This window comes from Pogoniulus pusillus, chromosome 18 (assembly GCF_015220805.1).
Source record: "Pogoniulus pusillus isolate bPogPus1 chromosome 18, bPogPus1.pri, whole genome shotgun sequence".
In the NCBI taxonomy this organism is placed as follows: Eukaryota; Metazoa; Chordata; class Aves; order Piciformes; family Lybiidae; genus Pogoniulus; species Pogoniulus pusillus.
In genome coordinates, this window is record NC_087281.1 from 24,584,733 (window position 1) to 24,606,725 (window position 21,993).

General features: G+C 49.5%; 1 protein-coding gene across 7 annotated transcripts in view; it reads right to left on the minus strand.

Moving 5' to 3' along the window:
* Positions 1–14,369, minus strand: part of MDGA1 (MAM domain containing glycosylphosphatidylinositol anchor 1) — a 162,365-nt gene extending 147,996 nt beyond the window's left edge. For 4 of the 7 annotated variants that reach the window (XM_064158842.1, XM_064158841.1, XM_064158843.1 and 1 more), the window contains exon 1: positions 1,541–3,485. In XM_064158842.1, coding sequence (XP_064014912.1) covers positions 1,541–1,667 — 127 coding nt within the window. In that variant the 5' untranslated portion in view covers positions 1,668–3,485. Of the gene's footprint in view, positions 1–1,540; positions 3,486–11,756; positions 11,900–14,293 lie in introns of those variants that run through there. The other 3 variants (XM_064158839.1, XM_064158837.1, XM_064158840.1) reach the window with 3 other exon arrangements.
* Positions 14,370–21,993: the final 7,624 nt, after the last annotated feature.

Genomic DNA, 21,993 nt, shown 5'->3' on the forward strand with positions numbered 1-21,993 from the left:
TTGAGAGAAGGAAAGAAAATAACTAAACACCCTCTATTCAAAATGGGTATTTTATAAAAGGGACCCAAACTCAAATTAACATCCCAGCCACGAGGAGAAAGGAGGAATTGTTTCCATTAAAGAAATACATCATTAAAAAGTGACCTACAAAGACTTAGCCATAGCCTGTGAGAGACCAAACTGATCTTTGCCAGAGCTCACACAAGAGACTGGCTGCACACTGTTTAAAAAAAGGGGGAATGGGAGGGGGGGAGCTGGATTCTCTCACTGGGGTCTCTCTTCAGAGCTTAGAGAGCTTGGCTTGTTAGATGCAGAGGCATGCCTTCCAGAAGGACTTTACAGCGACGCACAACTGAGTTGCAAGCCAAGATAAAGCCGGCTTGTTATGAGAGGAGAGTCTTGTGGGTTGCTTTTATTCTTTTTCCCAGTGTATTGGAAATGCAGACCTTGTAAAGCGAGACCTAGAAAGGTCTGGGAGAGGGAAAGCAGGGCTGCATGGCTGGCTAAAGTAAATCCCGGCTGTTGTCTCAAGCCAGGGCCTTTGCTTGGCGGGGGCACGAGGTGCCGTCTCCAGCCCCTGCCCCCTGCCCTTCTCTCTGCCCTGGGAAGCTCGAGGCTGCGGGGGCCGGAGCTCTCGGGGGACACCCGTGCTAGCCATCTGCCACCCTCTCTGCGATCAAAGAGGGGAACTAAGCATCGTAACTGAAACAACAGTAACAACAACAGAAGAGAAAAAAACGAAGCAGCTCGACACCAGCTGTGCCCCAGACCACCCCACACCCACGACGTTCAGTCGGGTGCAAAAGCAGCCTCGCCCTCCGCGACACCCCGGAGAGGAGGGAGCGCGGCTCGGCTCGCCGCGGGCTGCGCGCGGGTGCTGGGGCAGGGCGGCGAGCTCCAGCCCCGCACAGCCGGACAGAGCCGGACAGAGCCGGACAGAGCCTGCCCGCACGCGGTGGCCGGGAGCAGGCTGCCCCAGCAGCATGGCAGAGCGCCGGCACGAAGTCCGGCAAGGCAGCGGCGGCCGCCCTGCTCTCGGCTCCTGCAAGGAAGCAGCGGCGCCTGGGCAGCGCGGGGAGAGAATCCTCCGTCCTCTCCCTGCCCCAAAGAAATTGCAACTCCGCGGTGCTCCCAGAGCTGCGCCGCCGCTCCGCACGCTGTGTCCCCACGCGAGGCGGGCGGGCTGGACAAGAGCCGCGGACCGCTCCCCGCTGCAGCTCTCGCTCCCCCAGTTCCGGGCGCGGCCGGCCCGGCGGCAGCCTCGCTAGCCCTGCCTGCCAGCTCGGCGGACTCGTAAATATCGGGGGCGGCCAGCGGTTACGGCGAGGGATTATGAAGTAGCTACAGGCGCTGGGAGCCCTATTGCTGCATAAATCGCTCCGCTCAGCCTGCGACGAGCTTCCCCGGCATCGTTTACTTTCTCCTGCAGGTGCTCTTTAACTTTGATCCCACCGCCGCCGTCTGCGCCCTCGCCCCCACCTCTTTCACCCCCCCACCCCCGCCTTCGTTCCCAAACAGCGTCCGCAACAACGTATCTTACCGTAAACCCCTTGTCCCCTGCTGTAGACCGGCACCAAAGACAGGAATAAAAAACAGATCATCTCCATCTTCACGGCAGAGACTTCATCGCCAGCGAAGAAAAACAGCCAAAACAGCCCAGGCAGCATCCGGCAGGGGAGCGAGAAGCAGGCGAAATCCTCCTGAAACGCCGCCCCATACGCCCCGCTCCACGCCGGGCACCGGCGCCCCTCGGGCGGAAAAAGGGAACCCCCACACTGAAGCTGCCTGGGGATAAAATTTTAAAGGAAAATAACACCAAAGAAAAAAAGGAGAGCGCGATGGAAGGAAGCTATGCTGGCAGGAAAGTGGAGCGCCGCTTTCCCTCGCCAGGTTGCTCGAGGAGCTCCAAGAGAAGGGGCGGCTGCGCCTGCACCGGGGGCACTGGGAGAGGCCAGCACGGGGGCGCCAGGCCGGAGCCGGGCGGGGACAGGAGCAGAACCCGCGCCAGCCCCGCGCTGCCCGCCAGCTCCTTTGGGAAAGGGGATTTCTTTGTTCAGCGGCAACCGCCGAGCGCTACCCCAGAGCCCGCGCTGCCCTAAGTGCTGCCAACTGGGGCCAACTTGGGAGAGTCCTCGCCCGCCCTCCTCCCGCTGAGGTTCTGGCCGCAGCCTCAGGAGCGAACGGGGGGGGAAGAAGGAGGTGGAGAAAATGGGTGGAAAGCGAGGGTGGGGGGCAGGAGCCAGCTGCTGAAAGGCGGAGGGAGGGGTAAGTGACTCTCCTCTTTTCCAGATCTTCTGGGGAGGGGATTGCTGTAATTAATCAAACCCAGGAAGGATTTATTTTATTATTTTTTAAAACGGCTCCCAAGAGCTCTCCCAGCAGCGCTGCATCGCCCCGGCCAGCCTGCCTGACGGGAGAAGCAAACGAGGAGCAGACACAGCACGCACCCTCGCTCCGCCTGCAGCTCAGCCCGACTCGCCTCCTCTCCAGACGGGCAGCTCCTTCTCCCTTTGAAACTTTCCCTGATGTTGCGTGCTGGGCTCGGGCAGGTGCTTCGCATCCGCCGCTTGCTTGCTCCGACCGCCTGGTAGATGATTCACAGCTGTGGAGAAGTCCACCCTGGACGGCTGCCGGAGCTCCTGGTGGGATCTGACAGACTGCTAGGAGAGGGCCGATGAGAAGGAACAAGAAGCTGGTAAAAGTTGGGTTACTCCTGCCAGACGCCGGTTGGAAACCGCTTGGCAGGTTCCTATCCGGCTTCTTCTTCCTGAAGCGCCAAAATCGCCTGCAAAAGTTGCCGGAAGCTTCACCGCTCCCCTGCCAACCTCGGGGCGCTCCGCCCCGCCGACTCCCGACGGGGCGTGCGGAGTAGGGGGGCAGATGGGACAAAGGACAGCTGGGCTCGTCCGTGGTCGCCTTGCCACTCCCTGCCTTTCGGTCGTGAAGTGTTTTCTTCCCCTTTGGCTTTACAGAGTTTTTTTCCTCCTTTCATTACTCTTTCATTGCCTTTCGGCTTAAGAAAACAGGCGCCAGTTAGAGCGGTCGCGCTCGGCAGAGCCCAGCCTCCTGCCCAGTTTTGCAGGCCTCCCCTTAGCCCGGCCGGCCCAAATAGAGACAACGCCGCAGGGCTGGGGGGCGAAACAAGGCTTGCTTTGGGCGGAGTGATCAGCCCGAGATCCCTCCACCCCCGGGACAATCGCAGCAAGGTCGGCTTCTCTCGGCTGGGACCTGGCGAAAGCCATGGGGTAGCTGGAGGCGGGATCGCCTCCTGGCTCGCTTAGTCAGCGAGCTGTGGACGTGGGACAGCGGAGGGGCGTAGGTGATGCCAGCAAAGTTCTCTGGGTCCCCCCCCAAGTAGGCTGCTGTCGGGGCTGCCTTGTGCATGCTGCTCGGGAGCGGCGGGGCGAGGGTACTGTGTGGACCCGAGCCCGGTGAGTGGCCACGGTGGTATCCGTGGAACTGCTGGCCCCGGGCTGATGCTCGTACCTAGAACCCAGGCGAGGTAGCTGAGTGTCCCCCACTCAGAGTCCAGGCCGAGATCTACGGTCGGGAGGAAGGAGATGCTGCGCGACAGCCCCGGATATCACCACCATGGGATATCACCACCATGTAAGCCCTGTTTTGCCACCTCTATCTCCATCTGTTTTACCAGGGGGACAGAATGCTGGTTCAGCTCCGCAGGGCTGCGGAGCCGGCGAGCCCAACCGTGCCTGGCTCGGGGCTGTAGGGATGAGGCCAGATCGTAAAGCAGGGCCCTCCTGACGGGGCTATCGCTCCTCGGGAGCAGGCGAGCTCCGGCGCGCCGCTGTCACGCCGCCGTCCCGGCCGAGGACGATCGCCCAGTCCCTTAGCAACACGGGTCCCCTCCGCGTCTTCCCTAACGCTGGGTCCTGCCTGCCCTCCTGCCACGATGACGAGTGGTTTTGGCGGCCAGAAAGGCTCCCTTGCTGCGCGCTGCCCCCGGGCGCTCCCGACTCTGTCCCGCGGCTCCGCTTGCCACAGGAGCTGTGAGAGGTGCCATAGCCGAAGGGAAAACGGATGGAAACGCGTACCGCAGCAGGCACGTTAATTACATTTTTACCTACCATTGGATAAAAATATAGCTAAAGAAAAAAAAAAAAAAACAGCTATACGGCTGGTTAGTCAGCCATACGCTAATACACCAGAAAGAGACAGAGCTGCCAATTAGTAAGCAGTTACTACCATTGCGAATGGTGCTCAACGGGAAAGAGACGCAGTAGCGAGCTCCAGAAGAGCGGCGTGCTGGACAGGTACCCCATGACCAGCAGCATCTTTGCGTGCTGGAGGCACGGCAGGCAGGCTCCCCGCTGGACCCTAATCCCTCTCTTGTCAAGATGTCACTAGTTTAAAACTGTTTTGTTTGAGTTCGATAAGGTTTCTTTCCTTTTTTGGTTGTCTTTGGTTGGTTGGTTTGGGTTTTGGTTTTGTTAGGTTTGGGTTTTGGTGGTTTTGTTTTGTTTCTTCTGTAACTGAGGTAAGGGAACATTTGCCAAGAAACTCTGAGCTTCACATTCTGAGGTGTCCTCCTCAAAGATGACAGCACTTATGAAAGGGCCTGATGTGAGCAAGTTTTTTTTAATACAATATACTATCCGAGAAGGATTTAATCCTTCCCACAATGACTGGTGGCAACATTAGTAAGGAGGCAGCCAGCACTAGGAAAACAGGCAGAGCAGCACCTTTGCCAAAGCATGAGGAGGTGCAGGAGCTGACAATGATGAAACAAAGTAAAATTGTCCACATCTGCATGAAGCAGGCTGAAAGCAACCCAAGGAAATGAGATGAAGAGATGTTAGCAGATCCGGGAAACTTCATGGTGATTGAAAGCCATGGACACACGTCTTGAAAGGAGGACATTTATGGGGCATTGTACAGCTTCCCCATTATCTTATGGGGCTTTTTTGCTTGCTGGGGTTTTTTGTTTCGGGGTTTTTGGTTTTTAGGGATCCTCATTAGAGTATGGAGTGTTGCCTCAGAGGTTGAATGATTAGTTACAAATCTGGATAAGGAGTCTGAAAATAATAAATCCCACCTATTTTTTTTTGTGTTAACATTCAATGCACACGGTCACGTTTCACTGGAACAAATGTTTATGAAAAATGAATTTGGAGATAAACTGCCAAAGTATGTGGAGCAACCCAGCTTTCTCTTAGCAAATAAAAGTATGTGTGCCAAAAGTACCTTTGAACTCATCCAATTAGAGAACAGTAAAAAGCCATAAAGTGAGACTGGGAGCAGTCCGTTGAATTAAAGGGAAAAATAATTGGATAATAAATAATTAGAAAAAGCTGTCATCTGTCCATGGATATTCTGAGTGGAAAAAAATACTGCCAAAACCCAAGTACTGCATTTGCTAAATAAGGTAATTCATAATTATTGGTTGAGGCCTAATAAATCATAACATTCCAATGGGTGACAGCAAGCCAGCACTCCCATGTACACTTGCTAAGTGATCTACTTGTCATAAGGAAACTATACCCTGTAGTGATTCTACTTGTCAGAAAGCAAAGATGAGGGATGCCCTTCCTTCCTCCATTCTGTTCCCACAGAACAGATTTGTTCTGTCTTTCCAGCTGGGACTCAGTGTCTCTGGTCCCTTCTCAAGATCCCACTTGTCAAATGAGCCCTGTCTGCTTGAAATATTTATACATACTACATCACCTATATTTCACAGATATGTTAAGAGATAGACAGCCACTGGGACAAATGCGATGTTCAAAGAGAGCAAATCATATACAGCACAAAGTCACCAGGCAAGAGACGATTGACAAACTGTGTGAGGCCAAGGTCCAGCTGCAAGAACAATATTTCTCTTTGTGTCAATGTTTTCATGCCACAGTGTGGTGCAGTCTGTCATTTATCTATTTTCTGGAATGATGCAGCTCTCTGGGCTCTAGTCATCTCTTGAGCTTGTACCTTGACATTTCTGTCACCTCTTTCCTGTTCTTCTCAGCACCACACCCAAGAAAAGTCTCCAGGATCCCTTCCCCTCCTATGGAAATCACTGTAAGCCAGCTTCAAGCTTTGCTGGAGTATTTCCCTTGCTATTGTTAGCTAAAACAGTAAAAATAGAAAGTGAGGAGGTACACACCATGGATAGGGTGCCTCAAAGGCAATGGGCAAAGCCAGCACAACTCCAAATGCTGCAAGAGAAGTGAGAGCTGAGAAGCCGTGGGACTCTAGCACTGCAGCAGACATGTTATCAGGGAGAGGAGAAAAGAAGACAACTGCAACTGCAACACAGGTCTGCACTGGGGAGCTGAGCACACAGGGCTGTCTCCATGACAGGGCTGGGCTGCGCTGGGCTGGGGCAGGCTCTTCAACAATGCAGCAGAAGGGTGAGCATCTTACTCAAGGCAGTGAGATTGGGCAGCAGGCGAGCTGAGGAGGAGGAACTGGGGAAGCCAGTGTGTGTGGGGAGGGGGAACCCTTTGAACTGTCATAAACAATCTGGGGGCAACAGCACCAAGTACTGGAAAAGCATGGGCAAGGCTACAATCACAGGATGCACTTGAACTGTCCACTGTCTGTTTTCTTTTTAGGTACTCTTCACAGGAAAGCTGTTCAAATAAAATAAAGTAAAATGCAACTTTGTCATTTCAAAGTGCTGGAATCAGCATCTCTCTTGGGGGGTGTGGAGGGGAAGTGCCCCCAGCCTAGAGCTATGCTTCCCACCATCCTCTAAGACTAGGTTGATACTGTTGCTGTCCCAGATCCTCCTGGGTATCTCTTGTTTCCAGTATGAAACATGCCAAGATGAGGCTATAAATCCCAAGGGCTCTGCTTTGCTGTCCTCAGTTCTCCTCATCTCCACTCCAGGGAATATACCTATGCTGTGCTTGCTTTCTTCTCAGATGCATTTTACAGCATTAGTAGTACCTCTGAGCCTCCTGTGTATTCTTGTCCTTTTTTGATTAGCTGTCCTCATCACAGCGTGTGTTTGGTGCTGAAAGGAGTGATGAAGATGGAGTCTATCTCTATTCCTCTCCCTAGGTATTCATCCTGCCTGAGCTTTACCCCTCTTCCTCTGCACATCTCTAATGCAACCAGTCTTAGGTCCATGCTGGGATTTCTGGCAGCTGATTGCTACTGTATAGGATTTTACTATCCCAGCTTTTACTTGATTACACTGACAACTTCTGTTTCCTCATTAAGGCTTATTTCAAAGCTATTGCAATCCCTTGCCTCTGTGATCTCAATGTCTGTCCACTCTTTTCCTCACTCAAGTCTTCACACATGAAAGCAAACATGCACCCCTACTCCCATCCCACTTCTTGTTTGCTAAACTCACGGGCTTTTAACTCAAGATTTTCTACCAATCTCTGTGCCTTTTAGCTTACTTAGCTAGTTTGGCAGAGATCCCCCTGGGTACTTTTTGCTCTTGTGCTTTAGGTCAGACGGGCTGGTATAGGGGCACAGACAAGTGTCTCAGCATCAACTAGGAGCATCTTTTTCTTCTTTCACCCTTCCTTTGATCTTTTTTCCCTCTCTGCCTCCTTCTCCTGCATTCATTCTTTCTTCTTCCTTCTTACTCTCTTTCATGTGTAAAAATTGAGTTGAAAAAATGTCAAGCTGGTCCTGGTCAAAGGAACTTGTTCTTCCTTTCTTCTATTTCCTTTCATTGCCTCAGCCCCGCTCTCCTAGCACACATCTATCTGAGTGCACTGGAAAGGAATGCTTCTTCACAGAGAGCAGATACAAAGGGTTTTGCATGATTCTCACCTGTCCTGATCTCTGCCACCACCAGCAAAGGGTGTATCAGTTGCAGATTTTGTCAATGTGAGGTAGATGACTGTAAATGTCTGATGTTTGTCCTGCAGTTGAGGTGGTAGTGCTGGGGATGGTAAGGGAGCTATTCCTGAAGCAGGTGCCTTCAGCCAGAGGGTCATGTTGGAACCACTTCTCAGCACTCCCAGGAGAATCTGCTACTTGAATTTCCCTTGGGAGGTTTTAAACAACTCACAGAGTGGGCATGCTTTGTTGTCATGAGTCAAAGTGAAATCTGCACAGGACAGCTCGCAGATGAGACCTTGCTGTTCAGACCTTGGTGGAGGCAACCTTTGACTACAGACAGCACACTATGTCTCCCATAGCCTGACATGAAAAGGAAGTTATCCTGCAGTCACCTTTGTGGGAACACTCAGATAAGGCTTTGGGCTTGTTGGTGAAAAAACATCCCACCTGGTTCCTTCGCACTTCGGTTGCCCAGGGGCCACACTGGCTTTTGGGAAGCTGATCTCTTACCAATACATTGACTGAAAATTACTCACACCAAGTTCCTCAGACCCTGTTTGTCCCCAGACAGAGCCACCCTCACTTCAGGAAGTGGAGAATCTGTGGTTTGGATATAAAAAGGGAGCTGCAGAGAAACACATTTTTCTGACAGAATCTCCCCTCAGTGCTGATCCTAGACCACAAGAGCTAGAAGAGACAGTTATGGAAAGTGTTTTGTGCTGCACAACACAGCATGCAGTTCAGTGCCTGAAGCAGCCCCACTGCTTGCTGAGCAGCCATGCAGAGTTCATCAGTGGTCCACCAGCCTCTTCCAATAACATGAGAGTGAAAAAAAGAATTAAACCCAAGGCCATCAGGAGCCTGTATGCACTGCCACCACTCAAATAGCTTGGGCACTCAGACCTGTACTGGTACGGGCTTACTTCCATCCGGGAGAATGGACATGCAGTTCCCAGCTCAGCTGGGTATTGCCAGCTATTTTGGCTGGAGATACATGAGTCATTTTAGCTCCTGGTGGAGAGTTTCACCTGCTCTCCTTGTGTCATCTCTCCAATTGACTGCTATTTCCTTTCATACCAAAATCCACTCTCCTGGCCTGACCCATCTTGCCTCTGCTAAGACTCCTTCCAGTAGAATTGTAAATAAGCTGTCATTCAGACCCAGCTGCAGTCAAGCCCCATGTAGCTGCTTAGACAACTGCCACCACTCCTGGTGGGATGGAAAGGAGAACTGTGAGAAAAAAACAAAGCTCATTGAGTTGACGCGAGGAGAGTTTAACAGAACAGCCAGCACAAAGAAATAACAGGGATCAGGGAGAACACCACCACACACTGTATCCAGTGAGTGATAGAGAAGCACTGCTTGACCCTGATGGCCTGGCCCAGCCCCCACCACTACATCATAGTCACGGGCTCAAAGCACCCAGGTGTGAAATACCCATGTAAGATTCATCTGGCTTTCCTGGCTATGGCCCTCCCAGCTCCTAGTGTACCAAAAACTCAACTTTATCCTAGCCAAACCCAGGACATAAGCACATCTTCAACTCTAGTTCTGGGGACAGAGCTCTTGTGTCCCCAGCATACCTAGCTTTTCCAGAGGGGGTCAAAGCTGGATGTGGGAACTCATGTTTTAATTCAAAATAACTTTGTCACACTTTGCTCTGCTCTTACTCAGAGCTCAGGGTGGCAGGTGAATCCATCAGAAAGTTTCTGGGCTTAAGGAGAGAAGGCAAGGAACTGCCTCACTGGGCAGTGAGGTGGCTCAGTGCCACTGAACTTCCCTGCTTTGTGTCTGTGATGAGGTCTGAAGGGACAGAGTGCTGTAAATGTCACTTCTGTGAGGGAGGATTCTTTTGAGTTCATTTGCCAAGAGCTGGGGTCCCTCAGGCCCAGCATGGGTACCACTAATAAAAACACAGAATTATTTCAGTTGGAAAAGACCTCCATTGAGTCCAACTGTCAGCCTAAGGCCACAATGGCCCTTAAACCACTTCCCCAGGTGCCATGTCCACAGGTTTCTTGAACAGCTCCAGAGAAGATGACTCCACCACCCCCCTGGGCAACCTCTTCCAATTGCTTGCATATACTCTATTTCACATCAGTGTTCTGGCCTCCTGTGTCCTTAAGGAAACTTGGATGCCTGAAGTCCAAGTGTCAAGAGAAATGTGGAACTCAAAAAAAAAAAAAAGGTAGCTGGCTTTTTGGTCTTAACTCAAAAGCCACTGTTTTATTGTGACCCACATCTGTCCATGCAAAACTCTCCCACAGCTCCTCTAAGTGAGTTTGAGAATGGAGCCTCTACAGTTAACTTGCACAGAAGTAGTTTCCCTGTTGTATGCTATGTATGGTCTATGAGCTACCCTTACAACTTAGTACTGCCTCTTCATTTTCAGGTGTTCTTGGCCACAGCTAGAGCACTCCACTCAAGAATCTTGTGACTGTTTTCTCTGTATGAACCTCTATGTACACACACACACTTTCTTATCCTTTCCTTCCTATCCAGTGGCACACTGCAGCTGCATTTTTAACGAACCACCTGCCCAGGTCAAAATACCTTAAACAATTCTTTGCACAAATCCAGAAGCTGCAAAAGAAGTGTGCAAAGAGCAAATGTTTGGATCAGTGCCTACTGAAAGGATGCTTTAAAACATAACACCCTGTGCAAGGGCTGCTGCTCTGTCATTACCTTGGAGGTGGGCCCAAAGCACAACTCTATGTTGTCTCTATGCTTAAATACACTCACAGCCTTAAGGCACAGTGGCATCCTTGTCTTTCCTCTGTATCTCCATTCATTTAAGAAACCCCATGGTGACAGACTTTATTTCAACTTGCTATGACTATTTGAAATACAGCTCTCTAGAAATCCAGAGTTAGAAGGGCCATTACTGCAGAACTAAGCAACATGAGATGGTGCATGTAAGAAATTAACAGAAAATCCCTATTGGGAGGGAATTATAGAAGCACCAACCCCATACACCAACGTGTTCTTCATTTGAGCTGCTTTAATCGGTTCAGAAGAGCTGGGGCTACCTGTGTCAGTGCTGTGCAGCACCGAAGCTTGGCTGGTGGAGAGGAGTTTACCAGCAGGGCTGTTCTTGCCAGGATCACCTTTCTCCCCTCTGCTCCCAAGCAAAGCAACAAATGAATCCACGTCAACAGAGGTTTTGTTGGCATAACTGTCTCAGCCATGAATTGCAGCCCTGATCAAAAGCAAGCATCAGGGAGCACTCCCCCGTGTGAAACAGGGCAAAGGTGGGGTGGGAGTTGAAACACAGCATCAAGGTGTGACTCACCAAAACTCAGCCAGCAAGGCAGAGCTGGAGCAGAGTACTTTCTTCCTTCATTTCCCAGTGTGTCTGCAAACAGGCAGCACTGCCACTGAACTGTGTATTCTGATGTATAATTACTTGCTTATTAGCTGGCTGGCTCATCCTGCCAAGAAAGTTAGCAGGGATGTGAAGCAGATATTTCTCCTCTGCCTGTCTTTCAGACCAGAGGAAAAAAACGACAGCTCACACCACCTCCTGGGAACCTGCACATCCTCCACCTTTTATAGGCTGGCAGAGGTTGAAGTTTGATTGATTTCTCAGTTACATCTAGTCTTCAGAAGAAAAACAGCTAATCTTGCTAGCCTGATACTGGAGCCAGGAATTCTGATAGCCATGGCTGTTACTGCTTCCAGAGTGACCTACTAAGCACAAGCACCTGATGGATGACCTTGCACTGAGCCATGCAGATGCTGCAAAGAAGCAGCTATACCATACAGCATCACTCAGTACCTCACCGAGGTGGAGAAACAAAGCATAGAGTGTCAGCCTGAGGTACAGCCGAACACAGGGCCACTGGAGGCGCAACAGAACTTGGTTTAGCTACTGTATAGGTGGTACTCTTTCAAAGGCTGGAAAATGTAATCCCCTCTGTTGCAGCATCCCTCCAGGGGCTCACCAGGCACTGCAGTATTTTCATGCATGCCCCCTCATGTCTCAAGTGCTGCATACTCACCTCATGGATTTCCGAAGAAGCTTCTCCATGCAGGTCCCTGGGTGGCTCTGCTCTGGTGAAGGGTGAAGCAGTTCTTGCTCTGCATGCAAACTTCCTCGGGAAAACCAGATGAGGGCTTTGAGTAACAGTAGCAGACTTCCCTGCTGGCAAAGTAAAGCAGGAGATAATGAAAACCAGTGCAACTTTCATATCGATAGAATCATTCATAGGTTACAGAGACAGGGAAACACTGCTAGGTTGATCTCCTGTTCTAATCAGAGCTCATTGTGAGGAGCAACCTCCAGTCCTGATTTCTGAGAAGCCAGTAATAAACCACTGCTTTGTGTTTCACAAAGTACCATATTCCATTCAGGTATCCCAAAGGAACAACATGCACTTGGGATCGGAGTTACAGCTGTTCGCTGGATCTCAGATTTGCAAGTAAACCGCAAGATCTGCCTTGCTGGAAGGTTCCATGGCATATGACACCAACACTGGGGAATAAATGCTTCTGATTTTTTTCTGGTCTCTGGCATAAGGACTGAGGGAGACAGGAGCCACCTCTTCACCCAGCTTCAGGAAGGACTGAGGGAACCAGGAAGATCCAGGAATGAGGGAGATGCTAGTGGCAAGTCAGGGCAGGAGTGACTCAGAAATGAAAAGGGATGGGCAGGGAAAGAGGACATACAGTATGGCCTAGGACAGGGAAGAAAGTGGGACAGTGACGCAGCCTGAAGCATGGGAGAAGAAGCAAGGACTGCTGGAAAGACAGTGAGGGGAAGTAGAAGAAGTGGGAGAAACTGGACTTGGGGAAAGCCAAGTAAGCCATGCAAGATGGTACTGCAGTGGCATTGCTGGGCCAGGGACTGAAGATCAAGGGGTGAGATGAAATGTGGTCTTGAGACATAGGCAGGGAGGGAGTAGGCTGGGAATGAGGAGGTCTCCTGGTCTCCAGGATCTGGAAGGTCTGCTCCTTTCTGCCCAGTCAACCTTTATTCCCTGTATGACTTTTTGGCACCCCCTCACTTGCTTCACACGCCTTCAGAAATCCCTTATTATACTGTCCTTGTGGAGAGTCAGAGGGGCCAACAGGAAGCTGAGGGAGAAAGAAGGTGAACTTGCCTCCATCTGCTAGAGGAGCCAGTCCAGCTGCTCTGGGCACAGCTGGTCTGAGGGACAGCATGTAGTTTGATGACCTGAGCTGACAGGGTAGGAGCTCATCCCTGCTCCAGACATCACACATTGTGTGAGGTGTCTCGTGTCAAATGCTCTTCTTCATTCACTATGTCTGGGAAAAGTACATCTGAGGCCCCAAAACCAGCAGAGGTTTGGATAGAAAGTGCCTGAAAGAGACTATCTTAGAGCAACCAAGAGATGCCTGTCTCTGGAAAATGAGCGTTGGCTGATCAAGAAAGTCTCAAGAGAAACTCCTCATATTAGCATTTCCTTCTTTATTTTTTCCCTCTTGCTTGTCTTGGCGAAGAATTAGACTTCATTTTCAAACCACAGGTGTACATTTATCAGCCCTGGTTCAGTAAATTGCCTCTTACAGGAAGTGGTACCCAACTTACCTTTATTTAAGACTTTGCAGAATAATGTGCTTAAAGAGGGTCACAAAAAGGTGGCAGATGCTGCAAACATTTCAATGGAGGTAACGTAAATGATTTTAGATTCAAAATCACAGCCTCACAGAGTGTTAGGAGCGGGAAGGGACCTCGAAAGATCATCCAGTCCAAGCCCCGCTCCAGAGCAGGGTCACCTCTATCAGATCACACAGGAATGCACCCAGGAGGGTCCAGAATATCTCCAGAGAGGGGGACTCCACAGCCCCCCTGGGCAGCCTGTTCCAGTGTTCTAGAAATATTCCTCCTCAAGTAGCTTAACACTTTTATAAACTACTTTATTGTCAGTGTGACTTAAATCGATGATCTTGAAGCAAGAGGAATTTTACTGTCTTTCTCCTTTATACTTTTCCTAACAGGGGTCAAAATCAACTTCCAATAAGCCTCTCTGTAGTCAAAATAGAAGGAGGTGAAGATACTTCTGTAATCACAGTTGGCTCAAGGATTATCAGCAGGTAGACAAAATTAAATTTTGCAGCCCAAGGATTTTGTCTGCACCTCTGGGCAGGCAAAATTCAGCTATGTGGCATCAGCAGAGTGGGTCCCTCCCAGGGCATCTTTCTCCTTTTCTACCCCCTTGATACTGCACAGCTTAGGTAGAAAGGATGGGCAGTCAGCATGTGCCTGCTGCAGCTGCGGCCATCCCCATCTCTTCCACCCTCAACAAACCAGGCTGCTGGTTGCCCCCCAGAATACTCCCACCTTTGGCAGCTGACAGCTTTGCCTGTGCTTGAAAGCAGCCCTGTCTGCAGGAAGGTAGAGAAACTCACACCTACAGAGCTGACTCTGGCATCACTATCTTATAGCTGAGCCTCCCACTTAAAGGAAAGGATGCAGATCACTGAGTCGCCTTGTATAAAAAGCATGTTTCTGCTTTATAAACTGTGGCCACACATGGTGCCAAAAGCATGTTGGGAACGGCTTTGGCTTACTCACCTGAAGCAGGAGAGGACTTCTGCGCCCTTAGTGCACACACTTCAGCGGACTGTGACGTTCACACATATTGCCCCCTCCCCATTTGAGCTCCATGGGAATGTGATCAGGCCGATGATCTCCAGTGAAATCGATAAGAAAGGTAGAGGGCATCAACAAAATCATTAATAATTTCTCTCAATTACAGTAGTTTCTTCAAACACAGCTGTTGCTGGAGCCTCCAGTCAGAATGAATGAATCAGGAAATCTGAAGGACAATAACAGTATATTTGTGAGCTGGAGGGACATGAACAAATGGTAAACAAAAAGCAAAATGTCAAAGGGGTTAAATCTTTAATAAACCACAGCTCAGTGTTGTTTGGTAATCTCCCCTTCAGATGTTTCTCTTGCTTTCAGAGTCAGACTGGTCTTTTTCAGGCAAACACATTTCACAAGAGAACATCGCAGTGGAACTGCAGTGGGCCTTTCAGAAGAGAGAGATGGTCCTTACATTTCAAACCAACAGGAATGCAAGACGACACGTTCCTGGTAGCAGGAATTCCTCATTCCCTGCGTCCTCCCAGTCTGTCCTGCATTCAGCACAGAGCTCAGTGGTGTTCATGCTGTGAATCAAAGCAGGCACATTTTGCAATTGTTAGTACTAGAGGTAATAATATACACACACATGCATCCACCCACATAAGCACAGAGAGGTTAATACCAATGTAACAATATTTTGTGTGCCAGATAGAACACAAAAACATCGTCAGCAGAGTTGTTGGAAGACAGCAGCAGTTAACAGGAGTTTTGGGCATGTGAGTGCAGGATTTAATCTGTGCTCAGCTGTCCATTCTTGCAAACGCTGTATTTACCTCTTTTGAAGTAGTTTATCAAGTGCTTTGAGATGAAAAAAGGCTACAGCCTCTGTGTTTCTTCAGTAAGGTAGTCAACAATGCAGATAAAGGCATGAGTGTGAAGCCAAAGAATGAGATGATAGGATTTCTTAGGCCAAATTTAAGGTCACAGTTTTTATGACTCAGAATACAAAATTCTAATCCCCCCCAAGATGCAGAGACAAACACTCACTGACGAAGAGGAAATGCTGAATTCCAGCCCTCCTCATGAAAGCCCCTGAGCTGTGTAGCTCAAGCTAATCTGTTCCAAGCATCAGCATTTTTGTTTCTTGCCCAGGTTCACATATATACACAGTGCAAGAGAGACAGAGAAGAAGAGAGGGCGGAGGCAGAGAGGGAGGCCTCATTCACACACATCAGTGACTGTTGGAAGACAATATCTAATACAGGCAGCTGGAGCTGGAGAAAGGTGGGATTGTTCTGCAGTTCTTTCCGTGAATTGCAGCTGAGACTGGTCCAGAACTATCCAAAAGAAAATATTGCACAGCAGACAAAAACCAGGGCATGTTTTTAACCATCTGGGGAGGAAAAATAGTTGTAGATTCTGGCTGGGAGAAGCAGATGGCAGTGGATTACGAGAACAGGACACTGCTGCTGTTGCAGCCGCTACTGCAACTGCCACAGTTCAGCTCTTTTCCATCTGACAGAAGGGCCTCTGGGCAGCCAGAGATGAGTCAGACTTGTTCATGTTGTACAGGCGTCTCTGGAGAATCCCAGTTTTTCCCTTTCATTTGTGTCACGCAGCTTCAGGGTTTGAAATGAGTCGCTCAGCTCCTACATGCTACAAGCACCCTTTCCCCTCTCACTCTGCCTTTCCCAGTGCCTGAGCTGTGGCCAGCCCCAGTGGGCACAGCATGGTGGGCTGCACCGTGCAGGAGGGATCCCTAGCATCTCTGAGCAAGGGTGCCATTAACATCCTCCAAGTATGGCATGGAAAGTGCTGAGCTAATGTCAAGCTGAGCAGAAGTAGCAGTTGAAGACAGGCACATTGAAGCCACCATGCTTGCCCTCCTTGGGAAGACCTGCAAGCTCTGCTGCGAATGCAAGGATGTGCCGCAGCCATGCTGCAGAGCTGCAAAATCCGGACACCCCACTCAGACCTCTAAGTTATCCATGGGCACTGGTGATTAGCCCACGTTGGCTCTGGGAGACAGCTCAGCCCCCACCAATACCAGCCCTAGCCCCAACAGACAGCGGAGGCAGAACAATGGTGCGTTTAACCAGACTGGCCAACACACGTATCCGGTGCGTGCCACCTCGTGAGGAGGTGCTGGCTGCCCCCAGAGACGAGCTGTGCCGGCAGCGGCACCCCGGCTTGCTCGTTTCCCACAAGAGCTTGCCACTGGTTTGGAGCTGGAGAAGAGCTTCCCGTCCGCAAAAGGCTATTTTAATCTCCACAGAGAGCAGTTGTTGAACAAGCGCTGTTAATACAGAGCAGCAGCAGCAAATCCATTTCACCTTCTTGGCTAATGGACTCCCCTCCTGGAAAAGAGATTCAGAAAGAAGCAAACAGCACTGTGTCTGCCACCAAGCCTGACCTGAGCCTTCCCACAGCAGGCTGCTCCCCTTGGCACGAGGGAAAGGAAAGGGCACCTCTCTGGGGAACTGGGCTGCCTTGAAACACAAGACTGTGAGCTAAGGGGCTGTGCTAGAGGAGGGGAGATGAGCTGGGTGAGGAATGATTACTTTCTGTGCTTTGATACTTTCTTAGCTGCTGTCATACAAACATTTTATGTGAATCTTACATTTGTCTTCTGCATACTGGTAAATATTTTGCATCTGATTATCAACTTCGGGTCTATTGTTTTATTCTAAACAGAATTTCTGCCGCTGAAAGGTGCTGGACTGACAGCCCTGGTGAATTAAGTCATCTCTCTAACAAGGGAGTAGGAGAACAGCTTCCCACACAAGCCTCTGCCATTATTCCACAGCCAGGGCCAACACTGAAGATGCCAGCTTCTTGGCCTCTTCTCAGCCTACCAGCTGATGCAGAGAGAAACTCTGAATGTGGAATTTCTGTGAGCTTTCTGTGAAGATAGCTCAAAACCCTTGAAAAAGGAACAGCTACTCTGTTGAGTCATAGTCACCTTTGTGCTACACAGACATAGGGTTCTGAAGTCGCACCCAAGGGTCATGAGAAGGTTTACATAGTGGGATCTTCACAAACAAAATGAGTGCCTTTACCCTGTTGACCCAGGAGAGGAGAGGTTTTTCTCCCTTTGGTATGTGCTGGAATATTGACAGCTGGATGTAGCCCTGTCTCCAGCAGCAGCATCATAGTGAGTCTTTTCCCTGAGTGCAGTAGGATGTCTTGCCTTGTGTCGCAAGGCAAAAAGATCTGACTGTGGCTAAAGCGGCTCAAGTCCAATAGAGTCAGCAGCCTGACTTCAGTGTGCCCTGGACGGGAATTTGCCTCAGATGCACCACATCAGCAGAAACTCTTTGGGAAGCCCATGTAGAAATCAAAATGGCACAAGCTGCCCAGGGACATGATTGAGGTCCTGTCCCTGGAGACATTCAAGATCGGGGCCCTGAGTAGCCTGATCTAGCGGCAGGTGTCCCTGCTCACTGGGTGGGAGGACAGTGTGGGGGCTTGGACAAGATGACCTTCGAGGGTGCCTTCCAACCCGATGCAATCTGTGAATCGTGGTTTTCAAGTTCTCCAACATGAATCCTCTCCATTACTTCCTCTGTCCCTGGAAAGATACACTTTAAGCGAGGTCACAGGGCTCTTCCTAGCACTGGGGAAGCACAAGAAACTATTCACCGTGGATACAGGATGAGATAGGGACTGAACTACCAACCTACTCCATAACACAAGGCTGCTTCAATCAAGCCAAAGGATGAGGACAAATGAAGGGGACACAAAGATGGTTGAGGGACTAGAAATGAAGAAAGGCTGAGAGTATTTGGTCTTTTTAGTCTGGAAAAAAGAAGGAGACTGAATGGGGAGCTCAAAAATGCTTAAAGGGTGAGTGTCAGGAGCATAGGGCCAGTCTTTTTTCAGTGGTGCCCAGTGACAGGACAAGGGCTAACTGGCATAAACATAAAACAATGCATCTAAACCTGAGAAGGGAGCTCTTTAAGGGTGACAGAGTACCAGAAGAGGCTGCCCTGAGTGGTGATGGAGTCTTTCTCCCTGGAGACACTCAAAACTTGCTTAGACATGTTCCTGTGAGACTTTCTCTACCTTGGCAGGGGAGGTTGAACCAAATAATCTCCAGAGGCCCTTTCCAACCCATACCATTCTGTGATTCCACGATTCTGTGAATGTTAATCCTGATCCTTAGGCTTCAGCAGTCAGAGCACTGAATGACAGGAGTCTGTCCACTTAACTTTGGGATGGATGGCTGCAATAGCTTTGTTTGTCCTGGCGATTACGGATTCAGCACCAGTAACAGCTGCTTCTGTAGGAGCGCCAGATTAAGACAAATAACGCAGACTTAGTGCTCTTTACATGGATTGCATGGGCTGACCCTGCTGCAATATGCACACCCACAAATCTTCTCAGCTCATTACCTCATTGAGCACGGCTGCTCCTCGCTAAGGACAGGAGCTGGGTGATACCTCAACAGAATTTGAGCTTGAGATGCTAAGTCAGAGCTGGAAATAGCTGGTGGAGTGCTCTGTGCCTGGCTGGCAGGCCCCGGCAGAGCAGCACAGCCTGCGAAGCACTGGCGGCAGCTCGGTGTGCAGGAGCCTTGGCTGTGCGAAGGAGCACCCCTGGCCTTCCCGTCGTAACAGCCTCCATCAGTGCTGCACCCACTTCTTCCCTGCCAGCGCCCCCTTTGCATTTCACCTCTCCTGCTCTGTACAGCCAGGCCCGGGTTAAAAAGGGGGGAGTAGGCATGGTGTAAACAGAGTCTGTTGTTTTCCTTTGAAGTATGTGGGAAGGCTTTGAAAAGACCTCGGTAGCTGTTCCTTATAATCTCAACTTTCTGCTCTCTTTCTCTGGTTAACCTTGCTGACTCAAAACAACAAAAAGCATGGCCTGAAGGAAACAGTGCTCACTGCTTTCTTAACTTTCCAGTGGCATTTTACCAGAGATACTTCCTTTTTGTTAAGATCTTTGAAGTCCATTCCTCTCTTTCTGTGTGGATTCCTGTTGAGACCAAATGGCTCTTACCAACCTGCTTCCCCAGGCATGGCACAGGAAGAGTGACTGCCTTCCCCAGGTCATAACAAAAAGGAAGAGTCAGTGAGGGGGCTGCTGAGATGCCAGCAGTAAACAAGGCAACAGAGAGATGTGGTTTTTTTCTTCCCAGAAGATGGTGGGAGAGAGCTCTTCCCTCACACATGTCCTAGTAAGAGAGTCATAAAATCATCACTCTGCCAGTCTAGTAAGACCACACAAGCTTCTCTTTCATATTGTTTTGCAGTCAGCTCAAGAGGTCACTCTCGGCTCAAGCAAACTTTCTTCCCTCCACTCCTAGCTGCATTTGCAAACTGACTGGAAAAGGAGGCAATGGGAATGTCATATCAAGCCATGCTCTTGTAAAGCTTTGCTTGAGGAAGAGAGTGAAATCTTTTAACAGGGTCACTTGATGGACAGCAGATACCCTTTCGTGTTCTCTTCCTCATGCAGTACTTCTGTGCAAATGTCCACTTCCTTCCTCATCTGGGCCCAAAGCACTGTGGTTTCCTTGCTAGCCTCTGACACTTTTCTCAGGAGGACTTCCCACATGCCAGTCCACGTCTTGAGAGACGACCATCCCTTGACTGCAAGGCACAGATACTGCTTCTGCTGTGGTACAAATCCCAAGTGTGAAGAATCTGTCAGAGATGGACTTGGACTTTTGTCACACTGTGACACCACCACAGCATCTCACAAGCGGGAAAGGCCCACGTGTGGGACATGGCACTGCTGAGAAAGTCTGTCCCGCAGATGAAGCGGCAGGGCTCACTGTGACCAAGGCAGCAGAATACACTACCTACCCACCCACACAAAAAGTGAGTATCACCACCACCTGCCTCTGCATCATCTGTAAGAAAGGTTCCAGTTCTTCAGGGGAGATGAAGATAAAGACATGGTTTATGTATTTTCTTCATAAATTTCATCCTTTCCATCACAAGTGTGACAAATAAAGGGAGAGAGGAAGAACTGTGGAAAGAGGCCTCTCAAACATAATTGAAGAACCAGACTAATTTGGCTTGCCTTTATTGCAGGCCAGAACTGGGCACTAGACATACCCAGAACAGACAAAGATGAGCAACTACATAATGAGGTTAAAATATTCATTAAGCTAATTGCATGTTAATTAAGTAAAGGATGCTATTAGGGATCCATTGAGCTCCATCTGTGTGTGCAAACAGAAGTGAGAATAATCACACCGGAAAGCAGGAGAGAAAATGGTGACAGCTCTGGGGCTCCTAGCATGCAAGAACCAGGGCTAGAGAGGTGGGTCGGTGGCGACAGCTCTGGGTCCTGAGGCAGCTGGCAGCTGTGAAAAGGAGGGTGATCTCCTGAGAAGAGGTGAGGCGGGCAAGGAGAAGCTCTAGGTGCTGCTGCCAGCGATCACACTGTGAATGGGCATATCATTCCCCCACACTCCATTCCCAGATATGTAAACCAGGAACTGTAGTCACCTCCCCAGGGGAGAAAATTAATAAGTAACCTCCACTGTGGTACTGTTGATTTCACCAGAACTGCTCGCAGGGACAGACATCCCTCACCCCAGAAGGCACTGCAGGACCCAAGCCAGTGGACTCTGAGGCACTGCTAAGGTCCATTTCTGAAAATGCCCTACAAGAAGGCTAAAAATAAGGAGGTAGGAATTACTCTTCCATTTCAACTCCCCCTGTCAGCACCACAGAAGACAGTTTCTAATAAATACTTCTACAGAAAAAGAAGGGAAAAATTCCTTCTGACATAATTACGGCCAGTGCTCCGCAAGGCAGAATAGGGAAAATGCCTGCATATTTCATGTTTGAATTCATTAATAATGGAAGGCAAGGATTAAATTATGTAACTGCCACCTTTAAGTTAAATAATATTTTCAGCAGAGGGAAAAGGAGATGGGACAACTCCATAACCAACACCTTTATTTCAGCACATGAATAATTTAGGCAAATAATACAACAGCCTTTTAAAGGGGAGAACATCCAACAAGGAAGTTGGCTTAGAAAGAACCTGAACCACGTTGGGAGATTTGAAGGACTGGGAGAGTAATTCATATTCAATCATTCATTTGATTAATTTCTCCTTTCTTCCAGGCCATTAATGAGCAGATTGTTCTTTTCACAAGTGCACTTATAGTTTGAAGTTACTGGAATAAATCTGGCCCATGGTTCCCCTTGAGTAGCCAGGTTCTTACAAGCAGTCACTGCACTAGCTGGAAACAGATCTGGATGGGGAGGTCATCTCCCAGCAGGTTTCTGATCCCAGACTGACTCCTCAAGCACTTTTTGTTATGAATCTAAATTTAACTTCTCCTCACCTTCTTACAATAGCTGATTAAAACTTCTGCTTCCCCAGGTAAGATCTGCCAGCTCACCCTGCTCATCCTGCCTGGGTATGAAGTAGAGGGCAAAACTGGAGTGAACATGAATGAAGCAGATTCATTAAAAATTGTGGACCATTATTCATGAAAAATTAGTTTCTGTGTCAGCTTGTCCCCAGTGAAGCTGGTATTAATCCAAACTACTCTTCTGGTGAGTGGGAAGGATAAGAGCTGCCTAAATCAGTCATATTTCTATGGCGAAACCTGACAGATGATGCTTTATCCAGGGGCTGATTATTGTCATGGGTGAAACAGCCCCAGAGCCTCCCAGAAACACTCCAGCTCATGAAAGATTCCCAGGAAAAGTGGC